Raw genomic sequence first — 20,627 nt, forward strand, 5'->3', positions numbered from 1 at the left:
TCAGCGGAGGACGGCCACTTCAGAGCTCCCTCTTTCTTCTGCCTGCAGCGCCCTCCGCAAAGCCTGCTGGGAAACTACTTCCTGTATGGCATCATCTATACTGGGGATTCTTTTTTTTCTCTTGTAGATATATATATATATATATATATATATATATATATACATATATATATTTGTAGAGAGAGAATAAGTTTCTGTTTTTATAAATCTTTACTGTTGAAAGTATTCCATATGTTCCCGTTTTCCCCCATGAGCCTCCTCCAGCTTGACCTCCCCCCCACTGCCTCCACCACCCTATTGTTATGCATATGCGCATACAAGATGTTTGGTTGATTACCTCCCACCCATCCACTCTCCACCCTCCCCCCCCTTCCCTCTGAGGTTCTTCACTCTGTTCCTTGCTTCCATGTCTCTGGATCCACTTGGTTCATCAGTTTACTTTGTTACTTAGATTCCACATGTGAGTGCAATCATGGGATACTTGTCTTTCTCCGACTGACGTATTCCACTTAGCATGATACTCCCCAGGTTCCTCCACGCTGTCTCAAAGGGTAAGAGTTCCTTCTTGTTTATAGCTGCATAGTATTCCACGGCCTAAATGTACCACTGCTTTCTTATGCACTCATCTCCTGATGGGCGCTTGGGCCGTTTCCAGATCTTAGCTGTTGTAAATTGTGCTGCTATGAACGTAGGGGTGCATACATTCTTTCTGCTTGGTGTTCGGGGTTCTTAGGACATATTCCTAGAAGTGGGGTCATTGGGTCAAATTGGTGATTCTCAAATTTAAGCAGAATCACCTGCAGGGCTGGCTAAAACACAAGTTGCCAAGTCCTAGCAGAGGTTTTGACCCTGTCAGTGTTGGTGGGGCAGAGCATTTGCATTGTGACACTGGGTGATGCTGATGCACCGGGGCCACACTGTGAGAACCATCACCGGTGCCACTGCTGTCCAGCAGAAATGTGATGTGAGCCACGTGGGCAATTCCAGGTTTTCTGGTAGCCCTATGATAAGAGTGAAAAACAGGTGACATGAATTTTAATAGTCATTTCATTTCACCCAACATACTCAGAAATTGTCATTTTAATAGGTAATCAATATAAACATATCAATGAGATTTAGAGCTCTTTTGTATTAAATTGATGGGATCCGTTGTGTATTTCACACACACAGCCCATCTCAGTTTGGGCTGCTTATGCTTCGAGTGCTTGATAGTCATGTGTGACCGAATGATTTCCTGGAGGGCTAGGGCGGTTCCTCACCGCTCTAGAGGAGGGGAATGGGGGAGAGGTGACCAGCAGGAGAGCCAGGTGATTGGCCACGTGCTTCCCAGTGGCGCCCTCTTCTGGTAGCTCCCTGTGCTGCCAGCGGGCTCATTATTCCCCACCGAATCACAGGAGAGCTGAGAGGTTGAGGAAGAGGAAGAGGATGAGGATGTGGATGAGGATGAGATGAGGATGAGGATGAGGTGGTTAGGGGGAGGCCTTGACTCCCCCCAGCAGGGACAGGAGTGCTCTGTTGACAAAGATGCCAGCTTGAGCCACGGTCACATGGACCCAGAAGTCACTGGTGCTGACCTATGCAGCAGAGAATATTAAGGAACACCCACTCATCTCATTGGATCTGGCTGTACAGACTCCCACTCCCACTTGTACCCTGAGGCTGCTCCATGCCTGCTTCATGTGGGACCCAGACTGTGGCCTCAACAGTTCAGGACCTGGCCCTGCCCTCCTTGCCCTCACAGAACAATTGTTCGGGGTCATCCCTTCAAATGCCTCCAACCCCTGCAGCCTTTCTGGGCTGTGACCTCTCCACAGCCTGGGCAGCCTGAGATCTCCTGTATGCGCCTGCGGCTGCTGCTCACCGCCACACGGGGGCGCGCCATCTGCTGGCCCTACGGAGAGGTCGCTCCTGTTCCCCGCCCCAGGAAGGATGCCCTAGCTGTGGTCCTGGGCAGAAATCCTGTTTCTTAGGAGCTGGGCCCAGATCTAAAGCTTGGCGCTGTCTGTCACCCCGCAGCTCCTACACCCCTGACAGTCGTATTCCTAACGGGGGCTGTCCTTGGCTGTACCTTTTCTGTTTTCCAGTCCCCAAACATGCCCTGGACTGGTCCACGCGTGGGCAGGGGACATGTTCTCTCCTCAGAAACCCAGCAGCATTTGTCTTGGGGAGGCCCCCTCACCAAACCGGGGATCTTTATCTGGACTAGGGGTGGGCACACCTGCCCTTCCCACCCAATGCTTTCTTTCTGGGGGGCCTCTGAGTGTAGAATTGGGAACGAACAAGCTCAGAGCTGGCCTCTTCTGTCCTCTCCGGACATATGGATGCGGAGAAGCAGGTTATAAAAGGGAGAGAAGTCTTGGTCATTATGGCTCAAGAGTACCCTTTGGCCACACCGACGTTCCGTACCCAGATTTCAGCCGCTCCGACTCCAGCTCCTTGGGACCGGCGTCAATGCCTCCGACGCGGCTTCCTTGGATCCGGGAGGTTCCAGAAGCGCCCGGGATTCCTGGAGAGCAGCCTCGTGAGCTCTTCCTTAGCAGACACAGGCCTCCCTGTGTCCCCGGGGTGCTGGTCCCTTGTCCCATGAGCCCGGCGGGGAGACCCAGGGCGCTCACCCTGGACAGGCCGGGCAGGGGAAACCAGCTTTGGGGGCTGGGGTTTCCAGGGAGAGGGCTGGGAACAGTTGGTGTAATGCAGAGATTTGGACACTGGGCTGGGTTTCCAGGAAGGTTTTAGGGGGAAAATGAAGGAACCTGGGACCGCTCACGCGGAGAAATGCTATTTGGAGACGCCCAAGAAAGCTGAGCCAGCCAGCAGGAGTTAGAGCCCCTCGGATGGCAAGTTAGGAGGAACCAGGTTGCCAGGGACAACGCGTTGTGGGCGGAGCTTCTGTCGGAGTAGCGCTTGCGGGCTGAGGGCGGGGCCTGGAGAGGCGGGGAGGGGCGGGGCCTGCGGTCTGAGCCAGAAGCGGAGTTGTGATTGGCGAAGACCACATGTTGTGGGCGGGGCCTCTCCTGGGCTTTTATTAAGACTGGGGGGCGGAGCTTGAGGAGGGGCGGGGCAGAACGGGGGCTGGCCCCGCGAGCGGAGCTGGAATCGGAGACGTGGTTGGTGAGGACCCAGCGCTCCGGGAGTGGGCGGGGCCGGCGGGGGCGGAGCCGAGCGGCGGGGGCGGCGCTAGGTCGCGCCGGGCCTGGGGCCGAGGCGGCGCTGGCGCTGACAGCTGAGTCGGCTCGCGCGGCCTCCCGCCCCCTCCGTGCCCGGCCTTGACCCTGGCCTGGCCTGCCCGGGAGCCATGAGCCCCGGGCTGCTGCTGCTGCTCGGCAGCGCCGTCCTGGTCGCCTTCGGCCTCTGCTGCACCTTCGTGCACCGCGCTCGCAGCCGCTACGAGCACATCCCCGGGCCGCCGCGGCCCAGGTGAGCGGGAGGGAGGTGGGGGCGGGGGCCTGGAAGGGGCGCTCGGACAGGGGGTCGGGGGACCGCATCCGAGCCGGGATCGGAGCCGAGGCTAAGGGTCAGCCTCGCTTGGCGCGCGGCGGCGGCGGCGGCTTGGATGCGGCGGCGGCGGGGAGAGGGGCGCTCACTATTCTTAGTAACGAATTACTCACCGTCGCCGCCGCCGCAGCTGCTCGGCGACCACCGGGCTCGGCTGGGCCCCGCGAGCGAGCGCGATGGCAGCGGCAGCCCCGTTAGGCAGGCGCTGCGGTCATCCCATCGTGCAGACCAGGAGACTGAGGCGCGCGGAGGCAGAGTCACCTGCCAAGGTCACACCGCCGATGAGCTTAAGCCTCGATGGCAGCCCAGATCCGCCGGGCGCTCACGGGAGCGCTCTTCACTTTGGCGACTTGGCCAAACGGGATCGGAACACACTGCTACTTTGGTCACATTCGCTTTCGTGTTTCTGTCCTGGTATGTCCTGTTCGTCTTCTCCTTGGTACTTCCACCCCATCCTTGGCCGCCCCCCCGCTTGCCCCCATCCCCCCAGCTAGCCTCCCCCCACAAGAAGCTTACTTTCTGAAGCTTAAATCACATGTGGAGTCTTCATTCTCAATGAAGCCTGCCCCTAGCCAGCAAGGCCCCCGCTGAGCTGTCAGAACCTGCCTGTGGGGTTCTCTCTCTTCCCCCAGGCAGCCCGCACCCCCAGTCCCCAGCGGATGGATCCCTTCTTGCTAGTTCCCCGTCCGCTCTGTTTAAAGCGCTCTGGCCCCGGGCTCCTAACGGGGCGTTCGGAGAAGTTACCTTCTGCTCACCTGTTGACTGCTCACCTGTTGACTGTCTTCCCCTTTAGAATGTGAGCCAGGGAGGGCAGGATGCTGTGTTGCTGGTGTATCCCCAGCGCCCGGCGCACAGGGACCCTCAATAAATATTTGTTGAATGAATGACTAAACAACAGTATTAGACACGCTTTTTAAAACCTCAGGATCTGAACATTCTGGAAGGCACCCACTTCCGGCACAAGCCAGATCCTGGTGTTAGCAGCCGGAATTCCTGTTGGGTGGTGGGTGTGGGGAGAGATCTCTGTGGCTGGTGTGTCTCTCCCCGCTGGCTCTGTCCTCACAGCCTCCCTCTCCCACCTGGGGTCTTCCCGACCCTCTCCCTCTTCTGTAGCAGCTCCGTCTTCCATTCCATGTTGCTTCCCAACTCTCCAGACTTGACTTCAATACTAACTCCTCAGGGAGGCCTCGCCTGCTTCTGTGCTTAAGTATATCCTATCCATTTTATACACGCCCAGTGGCCCTCATGGTGATTGGGTGATTAAGTATTGGCGCAACCTCTTAAGTGTCCGTCTCTCCCAGGGGCCTGTGTCTGTCTCGTTTGCTGCTGTGTGCCCCGCACCTAGCACAGCAGTGTCTGGTGTGCGCATAGTAGGCACTTGATAAACGACTGATTCAGGGTGGCTGGTGGAGATCCCCTGAGAGTTCTGTCAGGGGCTCGATCCCCTGGCAAGTTTTCAAATCATTTGTTCTGATCCATCTCATGACGGCTGGCTTTCTCTGGAACCCAAGTGCTTCCAGCATTGAAGACCCGGTTAGTCTCTTAAGTCAAGTCTCTCTCTGCTCCTCTTCCCACATCCCCCCCCCCCCGCCCCCCATCATCATTGCATTTTAAAAATAAAATTCTGCATGCCATAGAATTTGCCCTTCTAAACTGTACCCTCAGCACCAATGTGTCATCGGACCTAAAAGAAACCCCACACCAATGAGCTGTCCCTCATCTCATCCTGATCCCCAGCGCTAGGTAACCACGCATCTGCGTTCTGTCTCGACAGGTTGCTTGTTCTGGGCATTGCATGTAAATGGGATCACACGCTACGTGGCCTTTGGTGTCTGGCTTCTTGCCCTTAGCATGTTTCCAAGGGCCACCGTGGAGTAAGCTTGTGTCCCCAACTCTTTTCTTTTTAGATCTGAATTCTCCCCCCAAATCTTACAGTTGTGTGTGATTGGGGGGAGGGGGAGGATTGGGCAGAGGAGTGGGAGGAAGCGGGATGGAATTATGGTTGGGCTCTGTGTTCTAAGGAGGTGAGCCACATAGGGCTATAGGCAAGAGATTTTGGATTAAAAGTGGGTTGGTGATCAAATATAAGACTGCACTAAGTGAAAGTTCTGAAACCTCTTCTAGCACAAATCAAGTGCTTTGGCACCCAAAGCCGGGATCCCTAGCCCGTGACTGGCAGTCCCGTGGTTGGCAAGAAACCAACGTGTTGAGTCTCCAAGGGTGGTAATTGCCCCTCGATGCCTCTGAGTCTGGCCAGCTGGCAGGCAAGGACGGCTCTACCCTGCAAAGAGGCAGCTGCTGGGCTCCTGGACACCAACCCTTTATCCTCCTTGTTCTGCAGGAGCCGCCACGATGCCCCCTCCTCCAGGCTGCCCTCCCTGAGCGCCCCTCCTACTGCACACCAATCCACGGTGGCTGGAAACTCAGGCTCTGTGTTCAGATCCCACACAAACACTTTTAGCGTCTTGATTTCTGTCACTGCTCTAGACTCCTCAGCCCCGACTCTCCTGGTAGCATGGGGGAGGGGGCGTATGAACTTGACAATGAAAAGTCTCACTATCCCCGTGTTTTATTTCTTTTGCCATAAGTTCTTCAAGCTGGACTCCCGGGCGATTCTGGCTCTCTCCTTCCACTCCCACTTGCAAAGTTGCTGGGGGTAGGGGCTGTTCATCGAGGGGCCGGGTGCTTCCTGGTGATGGTGGAGACCCACTGCTGGACTCCGGGTGCCCAGCTGGCCCCCCCGTCCTTCTGGCACAGGCACCCCCACGGCCCCTCCTCACCCTCACTCCTAGAAGGCGGCCTGTCCTGCCTCCCTCTGGGTGCTCTCCCAGGGGCTCTCCGGGTGGCCTCTGCTCCAGTGACTGTCCCCCGATTCTCTGCCCACAGGAAACCTTGCTTCCCACTGTGCCGCCGCCGTGTTTTAGGGAGCTGGGTGCCCGGGGACCAGCCAGGAGGGGGATTTTGCCCTCTCCTCTCTCCCGGGCTGCCCTGCCACTCTCAGTCCACCACAGGGCATGCCAGGGGGGCTGCTGCTGCCCCTCCCCGTCCCAGGGTTCTACCATCCCCTCACCCTCTGGTGCCTTACCTACTCATTTCTAACCCATCTCCCTGCCCTGCCTTTGCCTCCCCAGCGCCCCCTGCAGGAGCTGGAGGGGACTGGCTTTAGTTCCCTTTCTTGCCTGGCAGTGGAGGTGGTCATTCTGTGCCCCTGACTTTCTCAAGGTGTCCCTCGCCTTTCTCCTCAGGGGCCATAGACCCCAGTGGTTAGGGCGCAGGATCTCAGAGTAGCCTGGGAGCAAGCGTGAGGAGGTACAGGCTGTTCTCACTCCAGACAGAACGCTTTCCTGAAAAGGAGCGGCTCTGGGGCGTGACCTTGGACATGAGATAATTCTGGAAAGAGCCAGCGGTGCGTGGTGTCCGGTGCCCCTTTCTGCAGGTGGAGCGGGATAAGGTCAAGTCCTCACTTTGGAGTGGCGGGGGGGGGGGGGGAGTGGGGGCCCTCAGCTCCCCCTCCCTTCCCCCCGGGGGGGGGGGCCTGCTGCCTGCCTGCCTGCAGCCTCCTGCCGCTCTGCAGTCCCCGCACGCCCCTCTGCCCCTCCGCCCGCACCCTCAGCCTTTCTTCTTGCCTCCCACTTCCCGGAGCAAATGGAGCCGCCACGGAGAGAACTTCTTTTCAGGGCTCTGCCGCCACAGCCACCCCTCTGCCCACAGCAGTCCTCTCGCCCTCCCCTTCCCGCTGGGACCCGGGGCCCCTGGCCAAGGCCAGCGGCTCTTGCTGCTCAGCAGCTCTGCCCCCACCGCCCCTCCCCTGCGCCACCAGCCTCCTTCTCCTCTGCATCCTCCCCATTTTTATATAATGTGCTGCTAAAACCCAGCCCCGTGCTTCCCACTCTCACCGCCTCCTGCAGCCGCCCCGCGCCTGCACCCCCGCTGCAGCCTGCTGAGCAGCCTGCCTGTCTCCGGGGCCCCGTGGTTCCCCCCTGCTCTCTCTTGAACCCACCACCCCATAGGCTCTGGGCCCACCTCTCCGCCCCACCTGCTTCGGTCAAGGTCCCAGTGGCCTCCATGGCGCCCCTTCATGGTCCTAGCCAGCCTGGCCGCCCCACAGTCTGGGGCGGACGGATGCCTCCCTCCGGCCTGAGGCTCCCTTCCCTTCAAAGGACCCGGCCCTTCGCTCCGGCTCTCCTGTGCCTCCTGCGCAGTCCCCCTTCTCCCCCAAGCAGGCTGTCCCTTCGCTGCCTGTCCTCGGGGCTCTGGGTGAAAGCCAGTGCAGCCCCCTGGGAGCCTGGGACCCAGCGCTGCCCCCAGGTGGAGGGGCAGGGCCCCCGGGGCGGAGGCTGCTCAGGGGGTGTGAGCAGGCGCTTCCGCCTACCCCTCCTGCAGGCAGGCCCCAGAGCCAGGGGCTTGGCCTTCGGAAGCCTGCACGCCTGTACCCCACGGCCGGCCGGGGGCTCCCCTCTGTGGGTGCAGCTCCCCCGCCTCCCAGTGGCCCAGGGTCCCCCCTAACACCTGTCACTCAGCGCACCCACGTGGTTGGGCTCCTGGCTCCACCTTTGTTCTCACCTCCACCGGACTGAGCCTTCATCCCCTCTCACAGCCCTTTACCGGGGCCCCTGCCGCCCGCCCTGAGCCCTCCTTGCCCCTTCACTCCCACACAAAGCATTTAACACCCAGGTGCCGCCTGTGCTTTGCTCAAAAGCCCTCACTGAGGGCAAAGCCCAAGTGCAGACAGCAGCCCACAGGCCGTCCAGAGCCCCCCCACCTTGTGGCCCCGCCCTGGATCTCGGCTCCCCATGCTCCCTGCTCTAGCCACACTGCCTTCCGTGGACATACCAAGTGCACTTCCACCTCAGGGCCTTTGCACCTGCCACTCCTCTGCCTCCGATGCTCTTCCCCCAGATACCTGCTCGGCTCAGTCCCTTCATTCTTCTTCTTCTTCTTAATATATTTTATTGATTTTTCACAGCAAGGAAGAGAGAGGGATAGAGAGTTAGAAACATCGATGGGAGAAAAACATCAATCAGCTGCCTCCTGCACACCCCCTACTGGGGATGTGCCCACAACCAAGGTACATGCCCTTGACCAGAATGGAACCTGGGACCCTTCAGTCCACAGGTCGGTGCTCTGTCCACTGAGCCAAACCGGTTTCGGCCGTCCCTTACTTCTTATAGCTCGCATGACACCTTCCTGGACGAATGGTCTCCCACTTGCCTATGTAAAATGGCCACCCCACATCTCTTTCCCCCCGCTGGGATTTTCCCCCATCGCTCTCTGAATTCCTGTTTACGTCCATGTTTGCGTGTCTCCTGTCTCCCCCGGGAGGAGGTCCCGGACCCAGAAACCCCAATCGCAGCTCTGTTGTCTGGATGCGGTAGTCAGTGAGCCTGCCTGGAGAAGGGTCCTAGCAGCGGCAGGAGGCCATGAGTCCCTCGGAACGGGCCTCCCGGTGACACCAAAAGGCTTGCCTGCGATTGGGTGATCACCGTGCAGGCTTAGGGTGACCCGCCCATCCCCTGGTGGTAAGGACGCTGGGGAGCCCTGGTGCCAGCCACACCGCTGTGAGCAGGGGACCTCCAGGGGGTGCGGGCCAGTCCGACGGGGTGAGGCTGAGCATAGCACCCAGCGTACATACGGGAAGTGCTCGATGCACGTCTCACGGTGATGCCACACGGTGTCACTGCCTGCCCGCCCTGACCGCCCCGGGGAGACGGCTTCATTTCTCTCCATCACCCCCCCGGGGAGGCCTCTGGAGCCGGTCAGACTCAGGCCGGCCTCCTGCTGGGGACTCCCGGCCAGGCCTCAGTCCTCCCATCCACACAGTGGGTCTAACAGCGCCGACCTCGCGGGGCCCTGTGGGTGAGGGAGCACTCTCCAGCAGTGACTTCCGGGGGTCATAACGTTTCTCCTTTCTCCCAGTTTTCTCCTAGGACACCTGCCCTACTTTTGGAGGAAGGACGAGGCTTGCGGCCGTGTGCTCCAGGACGTGTTTCTGGACTGGTGGGTCCCACCTCGTCACCCAGCGCCCTCATTCCAGCCCCGGTCCCGTGGGGCCCGCCCAGCCCAGCACACACACTCCCTGCTCCCCGCCAGGCCACTTCCACCATCGCAGGTCCTCCCTGAGCGGAGAGGCACACCAGGCTGGCTGGAAAGGCAATCCCATGGCCTTAGACCAGCCACCGGAACCTCTCTGAGCCTCAGTTTCCCCATCCATAACCTGGGTGCGGGGCATGACTGGATAAGAGTCATTGTTTGGGGCGGGGGGGTGTTTTATACTTTTCAAAGCATTTTCGGAGACCTGATATGCTTGATTCCCCGTACAACCTCTGGGGCAAAGGAGTGTAGCAAGCCCATTTCATGGGTGTGGAAACTGAGACCCACTGGGAGATGGGACTCAGCAGTGAGTCAGCCCCAGGACAGAGCCTGGGCCCCACGCCCACGGGAGCCCCCTCCTGGGAGGGGACACTGTTCCTCCCGCCGGGCCTGGGCGGTGAGAGTCACTCTCCGGTCGGTGACAGCCTCCTGCGGGTCACTTTGGTTTCAGGGCTAAGAAGTATGGGCCTGTGGTGCGGGTCAACGTCTTCCACAAAACCTCGGTCATCGTCACGAGCCCCGAGTCGGTCAAGGTAGGCAGCAGAGTGGCGTCCGTGGGGAGGGGCCTCCCCCGCCCGTGGCTGCGTGCGTGAACCTTGGCCCTGGGGACGATGGGAGGAACGTTCCGGAGTCACACACACTGGGGCTGGGTTCCCGAGGACCCAAAGGCAACGGCTTCTTGCTGATCCCCCGCTGCATGGCGGGCTCCTGAGGGCGGGGCCGTGGGCAGTGAGGGGACTTGGCCGTGGGGCCCGTTTGGTGTACACACGTTTGGTTAGTTCACCTCTCAGCCCCAGTGCCTTCGTGGGTGAGGTGAGAATATAACTGACCGCCCCCCCCCCCTCTCTCTCAGGGCTGTGATGCAAATTAAATATTGATCGATTTATTTAGCAATCAAGGGTCAAAGAATACTTAACTGTGTTTGCTGTGGGCCATGTGCTTTCCTAGGTACTTCCCAGTTATTACCCCATAGAGGCCCAGTGCACAAATTCGTGCACAGGTGAGGTCCGGCCAGCCCAGCTCCAATCAGCAGACTGGGGCCCCAGCCTGTGGGGAGGAGGAGACAGTGGGAGGTTGGCGGGCCAGTCTACCCCATTCGGTGTCCAATCAGGGCTGGGCTGGCTCAGGGTAGGGGCTGTGGGCAATTGGCCAATAGGCCCCACCCAGATTGGGGTGGGGGGCTGATTGGGTGTGTGGCCAGGCTGGGGGAGGGGCCATGGGTCATTGGCCAGTCGGCCCTGCCCCTGATTGGAGTGGAAGAGCCAATGAGGGCGGAGCTGGCTGGGGGGCGTGGCCACTGGCTGATGGGGTGGTGGGGGCCCATCGGGGGCAGGGCCAGCCCGGGGGAGGGGCTGTAGGAGGTTGGCCAGCCAGCCCTGCCTCCTGATCGGGCTGGTTCTCTGGCCGCAGTGGGCATCGTAGTGACTGGACGGGTCCTTCCGGCATTCTGGTTGCTGGCTTTTTATATATAGAGATTAGATCTCATAGGGGTAGGAACTCTTATTAGTCCCCATTTTAGAGACGGAGACATGGACACAGGGGCATTGGGAGGTCTGTAATGTGTGCAGGATGGTGTCTGCTCTGCAGGTATTTGTAAAGGTTGCCATCAGGTCATCTGCTTGGGAGTTGGCAGAACTGGGCTCAAACCTGGGCTCTGCCACCAAACGGCTGTGGGACCGGACAGGTTGCTGTCTCGCTCTGGGCCTCCGTTTCCTTGTCTGTAGCTCAGGGACGCTGCCTCTCTCCCAGGGGCTGTGGGAATGGGACTGACATGATGTATATAAGTTATCTGGTCTGTGCCCGGCCCCAGCAATTGCTCAATAAGTGATGGTGCTGTTGTTCACGCTGGTGACGTGCGGGTGATTCTCTGCATGGAGCGGGGCTGGTGACACAAAGAGGGATAAAAACGGCTGAGGGTTCAGATCAGGAGACAGGCTGACCTATTATAGTGCCTCCAACAAGACGATAAAAATAACTTTAAAAGATATATCTTTATTGATTTCAGAGAGGAAGGGAGAAAAAGAGAGCGTCTTTGATCGGCTGCCTCCGCACACCCCACACTGGGGATCAAGCCCACAATTTAGACATGTGCCCTGTCCGGGAATTGAACCATGACCTCCTGGTTCATAGGTCGATGCTCAACCCCTGAGCTGTGCTGGCTGGGCAAAAATAACTTTATTTTAAAAAGTTTAACTTCAAACACAGACATAGTTTAAGACGTTTAAAAGCATACTACCAGCAGCCATACACAAAAGCCTTCGTGATGCCCAATGAGGAAAGAAGTTGAAAGATACATATTAATATGATGACATACGTCGGTCAACCGTCAAGTGTTAAGCCAATCCTGAATTCCTGGTCATGGTACAATTTGCTCATCTTTCATCAAGAATGCTTGTTTCTATCTTAATTCTTTTCTTCTAAGATTTCTGTCTGGTTTTGATATCAGTTTAATCGGCCTCGTAAGATGAGCTAGGAAATGTTCCCTTTGCACTTTTTTCTTCTTCTGAAGGAGCTGGTGTCAGTGGTGCTATTTCTTCCTTTAATGTTTGCTAGGATTTGCTGGTGAAGCTACAGGGCCTGGCTTTCTTTTTTTTTTTTTTTTTTTTTTGAGAAGTGTTATTTTGTCTTAATTATACATTCAATTTCTTTCATTGCTATATGACTATCCAGATTTTCAATTGTTTTTTCTTAGTCTGGTGTCTTTCAAGGAATTTGTCTATTTCTTTTAAGTTGTTGAAACTATTGGTATAAAGTTGTCCGCAATATTATGTACCTTTTTTGTTGTTGTTCATTTTCACCTGAGGATATTTTTTCCATTGATTTTTAGAGAGAGTGGAAGGGAGAGAGAGAGGGACAGAGAGAAACAGCAATATGAGAAAGACACATTGATTCGTTGCCTCCTGGCCGGGAACCCGGAACCAAGGTATGAGCCCTTGACTAGAATCGAACCCCTGACCCTTCAGTCCAAGGGCTGATGCTCTATCCACTGAGCCAAACCAGCCAGATAACATTATTATCTTTTTAATGTTTACCAGATAGTGTAACATTCACTTTTTAAAACGTCCTTATTGATCAAGGTATTACATATGTGTCCTCATCCTTCCATTAACCCTCTAACCGCCCCCCTCATGTCCTCACCCCCCTAGTGTTCATGTCCATTGGTTAGGCTTATTTTCATGCATACAAGTCCTTCGGTTGATATAAACGGATATACAGGGACAGACCCAGAGGCAGAGAAGCATCGATCAGACTGCCAGACCTCAGGGAGAAGCTAGGGGAGGGTGGGCGAAAGGAGATCAACCAAAGGACTTGATATTCACTTTTCCCCGGGAGCAAGGTCATCTCGCCCTCCCCCGCAGCCAATCGTCCGGATCCGGAGCCCATGGCCATTTACCACGCGTGTGATCTCGGGCCAGTTTTAAACCCCAGGTTTCTCCATCCGACGCACATGAGCGCAGCAGCACCACCCACATGGTAGGGTTGGCTGGGCATTGGATGGCCTCCAGGTGCCGATGTGCACCTGGCGTGGACAGAGCGCCTGCTCATTCCTGCCATGTGGAACCAATTTATTCCTCAAGCAGGGGGGCGGGATGTCACAGAATCAAAACAGCCGAGGCCCTCTCTCGGGTGCCCCCGCTGACATTGGTTTTCTGGGATGTTTAGAAATTCCTGATGTCCACCAAGTACAATAAGGACTCCAAGATGTACCACGCCATCCAGACGGTGTTTGGTGAGAGGTACGGCGTGGGGGGTGGGGGGGGGGGCCTGGGGGAGGCCATGGGCCCCAGAGCCTTGGGATGGCCTTAGGGGCCGAGCTCCTGGTGGCCAGGCCACAGCACGTGCCCCAGGCCCGGTGGCCACCGCTCTCCCACAGGCACCTCCCGTTTCCTCTCTCCCCTCCATGGCAGGTGGGAGCGTGGGGGCCGCTGAGGTTGGGGCACATGTTCGCCTCGTTTCTTTCGTGTTTACGTGTCTTTTAAGGGGTTACATTCACCCACATAAAACCCGCCCTGTTCGCCTCCTTGGGGCACCGTCCGGTGCATCAGGTGCACCCGCAGCGTGGTGTGGCGCCAGCTGTCCACTCCCGCAGCACTGCCGTCCCGCAAAGGCGCCCCCTGGCCCCGCGCCCCCAGCCTGCTCTCACCCGGTGTCTGTGCCCCGCAGGCTGTTTGGCCAAGGCCTGGTGTCCGAGTGTGACTACGAGCGCTGGCACAAGCAGCGGAGGGTCATGGACCTGGCCTTCAGCCGCAGGTGAGAGCGCCCGCCGGGCAGCGTGGGTGCTGGTGGGGCGGGGCGGTGCCGGGTGCTGGGGGGGTGGTGCTGGGTGGGGCGGTGCCCGGTGCTGGGTGAGGCAGGGCGGTGCCGGGTGCTGGGGGGGTGGTGCCGGGTGCTGGGCGGGGTGGTGCTGGGTGCTGGGCAGAGCGGTGCTGGGTGCTGGGCAGAGCGGTGCTGAGCGGGGCGGTGCTGGGTGCTGGGCAGAGTGGTGCTGGGTGCTGGGCAGAGCGGTGCTGGGCGGGGCGGTGCTGGGTGCTGGGCAGAGTGGTGCTGGGTGCTGGGCAGAGCGGTGCTGAGCGGGGCGGTGCTGGGTGCTGGGCAGAGTGGTGCTGGGTGCTGGGCAGAGCGGTGTTGGGCGGGGCGGTGCTGGGTGCTGGGCAGGGCGGTGCTGGGTGCTGGGCAGAGCGGTGCTGGGCGGGGCGGTGCCGGGTGCTGGGCGGGGTGGTGCCGGGTGCTGGGGGGCAGGGTGGTGCTGGGTGCTGGGTGGGGGAAGGGGGCAGAAGGGACGGAGGAAGGAGGAAGAGGGCAGAGGCCGGCCCATGGGGCGCGAGGCGGAGAGAGGTCCCTGTTGGTTTGCGGATAACAGGGCTGTGACAAGGACGTCTAGACGTGTGGGGTCCCTCTCCCCCAGGAGCTCCCCGGCGCAGGCCTCATCACCCTCATCTGGGCTCTTTATGTTGTTACAGTTTTCATTTTGGGGTAACATTTTATTTTTTTAAGTCACTCACCTTCAGATACAATTCACACACCCTACAATCCACCGTCTACAGGGTGCAATCAGTGGTTTTTAGTGTATCCAGAACCTGTGCGGCCATCATCATGGTCAAGTTCAGGACATGTTTGTCACCCATTGCCCCCGAGCAGCCACCCCCATTCCCCCTCTGTGCCCGCAGCTCCCGCAACCCCTCTGCTGCCCTCTGTCTGGATTTCCATAGTCTGCACTCCTCCTATGGACGGGCTCACACGTGCGGTCTCTGTGCCCGGCGTCTCTCACGCAGCATCACGAGGTCCCTTCACACCCCAGAATGCCCCAGAGCGTTCCTTTCCATTGCCAAGGGCCGGTCCCCTGCCGCGATGGACCCCGCTGGCTCCACCCCCGCATCAGCTGACGGACATTGGGCCGTTCCCGCTTTTCGGCTTCTGGGACTCATGCTGCTGGAGCATGCGTGTGCCAGTGCACGCTTCTGTGTGGATGTCCGTGTCCGTTTTTCTGGGGCAAATCCCTCGGAGGGAGGCCGCTGGCCCACGGGGCCAGCCTGTGTTCGGCGTTTTGAGGAAGGTGAACCATTTGCTTCGATATAACTTCAGATCTGCAGGAAAGCCGCCAAGACCGTCTAAGGCAGTGGCTCTCAACCTTCGTCATGCCACGGCCCTTTAATGCAGCTCCTCACGCTGTGGTGACCCCCAACCATAACATTACTTTTGTTGCTGCTTCATAACTGTCATTTTGTTGCTGTTATGAATTGTGATGTAAATATCTGTGTTTTCTGACGGTCTTAGGCGATCCCTGTGAAAGGGGTCATGACCCACGGGTTTGGAATCACTAGCAGGGTCACCTAAGACCATCGGAAAACACTGATATTTACATTAGGATTCATAACAGCAGCAAAATGACAGTGATGAAGTAGCAACGAAAATAATGTTATGGTTGGAGGTCCCCACGACATGAGGAGCTGCATTAAAGGGTCGTGGCATTAGGAAGGTTGAGAACCACTGGTCTAAGGAACTCCTGTGTGACTTTTACCCAGATTCACTGTTTGCTTTTATTTAAATCACACCTGCTTGTCGTTTCTTTGTGTGTAGACATAAGCATGCGTACGGTTCTCTCTGTGTGTATGCGTTATTCACATTATTTAATAGAGTGCATATTTTCAAACCATTTGAGAGTAAGTTGGGGACAGTGTGGTCCCTCCCCTTAAATATTTCTGTGTGTGTTTCCTAAGAGCCAGGACTTCCTCTCCCACGACTATCCTCTAGTTATCCAAATGAGGACCCGGAGCACGCTCTCCTGGGTGTCCATCTGGAGCGTGGACCGGCTCAGGTGGGGACGGGCTTGGGGATGGAAGGCACCAGGGAGGAGAGCTCCAGGCAGAAAGGGCAGCATGTGCAAAGGCCCTGAGGCAGCAGGAGCACTGCGCTGTGGAGGAGCCAAAAGGCCGTTGCCACAGGAAGGCAGTGCCTCAGGGCGCAGTGGGCAGGGGACAGAGGCTGCCTCCTGGCCCAGGTGAGGATCTGTGCCCCCTCCTAAGAGCGACAGGGTGCTTCCACATGTCTTAGGTGAGGGGCCCCATCAGAATGGTGCTTTCCGTCCGGCCTGGGCCTCAGCGGAGAAGACGTGCAGCCGGCGTGGGGTGGGGCCGAGCAGCAGTAGCAGGAGGATTCCCAGGGGGATGTGGGGCCCGTGGCGGAGCAGGGAAGCCGGAGCAGGCCTGGTGGATGGGCGGCAAAGAGCGGATTTTCTTTCCTAATTAAAAAATAAATAAATAAATAATGGACCCTTTTTCTCTTCTCCCATGTTTTTCTTTTTCATGTTTTAAACATCTTCGTATCTGGAAACGTCACATTTCTAGATACGGTTTAAGAATAAGAATAGGAGAAAAAACATCCTTATATCTACCCAGATTGCTAACATTAAGAAGCGCTTTTCATTTCAGAAGCAGCCCTTTCTGTTAGTGAAAAACCAGGAATGTGTGATGTGCCATGTGGCCGTCTCCCCCTCCCCCCCTCGGGGATGCCGTTTTTGTGAGACTGGAGCACATCCTTCCGTAGTCTTCCTAAGCCAGAGGCCTGCCGGGTGGGCCAGCTGGCTGTCCCCGGGCAGGGGCACTGTGTGTTGGGATCCCTGGCTCTGCGGACTCCTGTCCATGTAGGTCTGGCACTGTGGTTGCTCACGGGCAGGGGATGGGACGGGAAAGCCAGGCTGCAGGTGGCAGCAGGGGCAGGGCCGTGCCAGTGGAGAGGCTGCTGGGGAAACTCATGGATTCTGAAGACCCCAGACGTCTTTCCCCCTTCCTTCCCCGTGGAGGTTCTACACTGTCAGAGCACCCTGAGGGCAAAGTGGAGGGGCCCAGTGCAGAACGAGGACCGTGGGACCAGGTGGACTGGCAGAGGGACGGCGGCATCTGCGCGGAGGGGAACGTGAACCCCCAGGGCCTGTGTGGTTACTGGAACCCAAGCCCGGGGGCTGAGCCGCACAGGGAGGCCAGGAGGCCGGGAGGGGCCCCCACTTCCGCTCTGCAGGCTGGCCTCCCAGCCAACACCCCGGGCCGCTGACGCGCGTGCTGTCTCCCCAGCTCCCTGGTCAGCCTGATGGAAACGTTCAACGAGAAGGCAGAGCAGCTGGTGGAGATCCTGGAGGCCAAGGCGGACGGGCAGACGCCGGTGTCCATGCAGGAGATGCTGACCTGCACCACCATGGACATCCTGGCCAAGGTGAGGGGTGGACAGTTCCTCTTCCCTCCCTCTTGCCCTTCCTTGCTCTCCGCCTCTCCCTGCTGCTCCTCCATGCCAGCGGCCCCTTCTCTGCGCCGCGTGCTTTGTATCTCCTCCTTCACCATTCAAACCGGTCCCGGGAGAGACCGGAGCCGCTAGCTCATTCTCCGGAATGGGCACCGAGAGGGGTGGGCACTGGCCGAGGCTGGTCGGGGGCAGAAGCAGGACTGGCTCTGAGGTCTGCCGACCTCCCAGCCCAAAGCCCACCTGCCCTTCAGCTACCCTGGCAGACCACGTGGCCCCACACCCAGGCGAAGGCAGGCCAGGCAGCTGAGATCGTGGTCGGCAAACCGCGGCTCGTGAGCCACATGCAGCTCTTTGGCCCCTGGAGTGTGGCTCTTCCACAAAATACCACGGCCTGGGCGAGTCTGTTTCGAAGAAGTGGCGTCAGAAGAGGTTTAAGTTTAAAACATTTGGCTCTCAGGAGAAATTTCAGTGGTCGTACTGTTGATCTTTGGCTCTGTGGACTGATGAGTTTGCCGACCACAGGGCTGGAGTGCAGGGACAGGGAGTGAGGCATCCTTGTCGTCCAGCCGCCCCCTGGGGAGCTGGGTGCAGAGTGGACACTGCGGGAGGCTGTCTCAGGGGCAGTGCAGACTGTCAGGGACGGAGTTGGAAGCTTGTTTAGTGGTTACTCTGTGCGCCATGTTTCTCACCACCTTCACCGGGGCTGGAATTATGGTTCCTTGTGTAAGGTGACCAGACATCCCGCTTTTAAAATGCCCCGGGATGCCGGACAAATTGTTAAAAATCAGACTGTCCCGCCAAAAGCGGGACGTCTAGTCACCTCAGCCTTGTGAGGAGTCTAGGACATGGTGCAGGTCTGTCCTGGACACAGGGTCTGGGTCTCCCGCTGACTGGTGCCCGGCTCCACCCTGGGTCTGTGGTCCTCCCGTCCCCGAGATCTGAGCCCTCCCTCCCTCCGCAGGCGGCCTTCGGGATGGAGACGGGCATGCTGCTGGGCGCCCAGCGGCCGCTGTCTGGGAAGGTGAAGCTGATCCTGGAGGGCATCACTGCATCCCGCAACACCCTGGCCAAGGTACGGCCTCGGCACCCTCCGCGGCCAGCACCCGCGTCCGTGTCCTCCTCGCCCTCGGGCGACTCCTCCTGCGGCTTCTGCCAGAATGAGCTCTGAGTTCTGTTTGTGCAGGCAAGGTGACGCCTGACTCGGTCAGGATTTGCACACGTTGCCTAAAGTGGAGGCTCAAATATGTAAATCAGCAGTGACCTTTCTCTCCTGTAAAATGACCCCTGAAACAGGCACTGTAGGACGGCTAGGATGGCCCCACAATGTCAGATGTTCTGGATTTTCTTTCTTTAAAAAAAAAATATATATATATATTTCTTTATTGATTTCAGTGAGGAAGGGAGAAGGAGAGAGAGATAGAAACATCAATGATGAGAGAGAATCATTGATCGGCTGCCTCCTGCATACCTCCTACTGGGGACTGAGCCCTCAACCCAGGCATGAGCCCTCACCCCTTGGCCAGAATTGAACCTGGGACCCCCTCAGTCCACAGGCTGACGCGCTATCCGCTGAGCTAAGTTGGCCAGGGCATCTTTTTATTATTATTTTTTTATTTTTATTTTTTTTAAATATATTTTATTGATTTTTTACAGAGAGGAAGAGAGAGAGATAGAGAGCCAGAAATGTCGATGAGAGAGAAACATCTACCAGCTGCCTCCTGCACACCCCTCTCTGGGGATGTGCCCGCAACCAACGCACATGCCCTTGACCGGAATCGAACCCGGGACCTTTCAGTCCGCAGACTGACGCTCTACCACTGAGCCAAACCGGTTTTGGCTTTTTTTTTTTTTTTTTTTTTTTTTTTTTTTTTTTTTTTTTTTAAATATATGTGTATTGATTTCAGAGAGGCAGGGAGAGGGAGAGAGAGAGAGAAACATGAATGATGATCACTGATCGGCTGCCTCTTGCAGGCCCCTAACCAGGGAAGGAGCCTGAATCCAGACATGTGCCCTTGACTGGAATTGAACCCAGCACCCTACAGTCCTCAGCTCTATCCATTGAGCCAAACTGGCTCAGGCTGGATTTTCTTATTGTTCTACTGTCCCCAGCACACCCCCTCATTGTCCTAAGGTGGCTGCTGCAGCTCCCGCTCTCGCGCCCTGGTTCCAGGCTGGAAGGAGGGCGAAGGGAGAAGGTGGTGCTTGAGTTGATTCTCAGACGGGTACCCAGGGCCCCCTCCCTTTCCCCGAGACACAGCCTCAGTCTGCGGCCCTCTGACGCCACCCCATGCTTCCGGCTGCCGATTCCCGCTCACTGCGTCCGGCTGTGGCTCCCTCCATGACGGCAGTGCTGACCGCCTCCATCCTTCGGGGGCCCCCCATCTTTTCAGGGCTCCCTGAGTGCTCTCAGACACCCCCCCCCCCCCCCGCCCATCGCTTCTAGGGGTTTGGTGCGGGAAGGGGAAGCCAGTGGATGCTGGGGCCTGGCCGGCCTTCTGGATCTCCTCTCCCTGGCTCCTCTGTCCTCTCTGAAATGCCCTCCATTCTCCCCACCTCCCAGTGACCGGTGCTGCCGTGGGTGGTGGTGGGAGCCGGGGGAGGCGGGCAGGTGGGGCGCTCCGGGCGTCCTGAGCGGCCTCTCCTTCAGTTCATGCCCGGGAAGTGGAAGCAGCTGCGGGAGATCCGGGAGAGCGTCCGCTTCCTGCGCCAGGTGGGCAGGGACTGGGTGCAGCGGCGCCGGGAGGCCCTGACGCGGGGCGAGGAGGTCCCCGCCGACATCCTCACGCAGATCCTCAAAGGTGGGCGCCCTGGGCGGGCGGGGCCCTCCTGACAGGGTGCCCGTCCGCGGGGTGTGGGGAAGGGGCATGTGAGCGTGGCAGACCCTGAGAGTCCCCCCCGCAACCCCGTGTCTTCCAGCCGAAGAGGGCGCCCAGGACGACGAGGTTCTGCTGGACAACTTCGTCACCTTCTTCATCGCCGGTGCGTAGCTGCGAGGCGGCCCAGGGTCCGAGCCGCAGGGACGGTGGGAACGTGGGTCCCTGGACTCCGGACTCGGGGAGGTTTTCCCGGCTGGCTGAGCAGCATCAGGCCATGGGACTGGGGGGCTGGGCTGAGGGGAGCAAAGCCTCTCTATGCCTAGGCCAGTGGTCGGAAAACTTATTAGTCAACAGAGCCAGATGTCAACAGTACAACGATCGAAATTTCTTTGGAGAGCCAAATATTTTTTTTTAAATATATTTTATTGATTTTTTACAGAGAGGAAGGGAGAGGGGTAGAGAGTTAAAAACATTGATGAGAGAGAAACATCA

At 58.0% G+C, this 20,627-nt stretch overlaps 1 protein-coding gene across 1 annotated transcript in view; it reads left to right on the plus strand.

The window, feature by feature from the left end:
- Positions 1 to 3,163: 3,163 nt before the first annotated feature.
- Positions 3,164 to 20,627, plus strand: part of CYP46A1 (cytochrome P450 family 46 subfamily A member 1) — a 24,634-nt gene continuing 7,170 nt past the window's right edge. Inside the window, exons 1-9 of the mRNA XM_084899097.1 lie at positions 3,164 to 3,417; positions 9,412 to 9,492; positions 10,037 to 10,118; positions 13,249 to 13,322; positions 13,750 to 13,836; positions 17,154 to 17,292; positions 18,281 to 18,391; positions 19,967 to 20,117; positions 20,236 to 20,298. Of these exons, the coding sequence (XP_084755223.1) occupies positions 3,296 to 3,417; positions 9,412 to 9,492; positions 10,037 to 10,118; positions 13,249 to 13,322; positions 13,750 to 13,836; positions 17,154 to 17,292; positions 18,281 to 18,391; positions 19,967 to 20,117; positions 20,236 to 20,298 (910 nt within the window). The 5' untranslated portion in view covers positions 3,164 to 3,295. The remainder of the gene's footprint in view (positions 3,418 to 9,411; positions 9,493 to 10,036; positions 10,119 to 13,248; positions 13,323 to 13,749; positions 13,837 to 17,153; positions 17,293 to 18,280; positions 18,392 to 19,966; positions 20,118 to 20,235; positions 20,299 to 20,627) is intronic.

Source organism: Pipistrellus hanaki (genome assembly GCF_964339955.1).
Source record: "Pipistrellus hanaki genome assembly, chromosome: 1".
In the NCBI taxonomy this organism is placed as follows: Eukaryota; Metazoa; Chordata; class Mammalia; order Chiroptera; family Vespertilionidae; genus Pipistrellus; species Pipistrellus hanaki.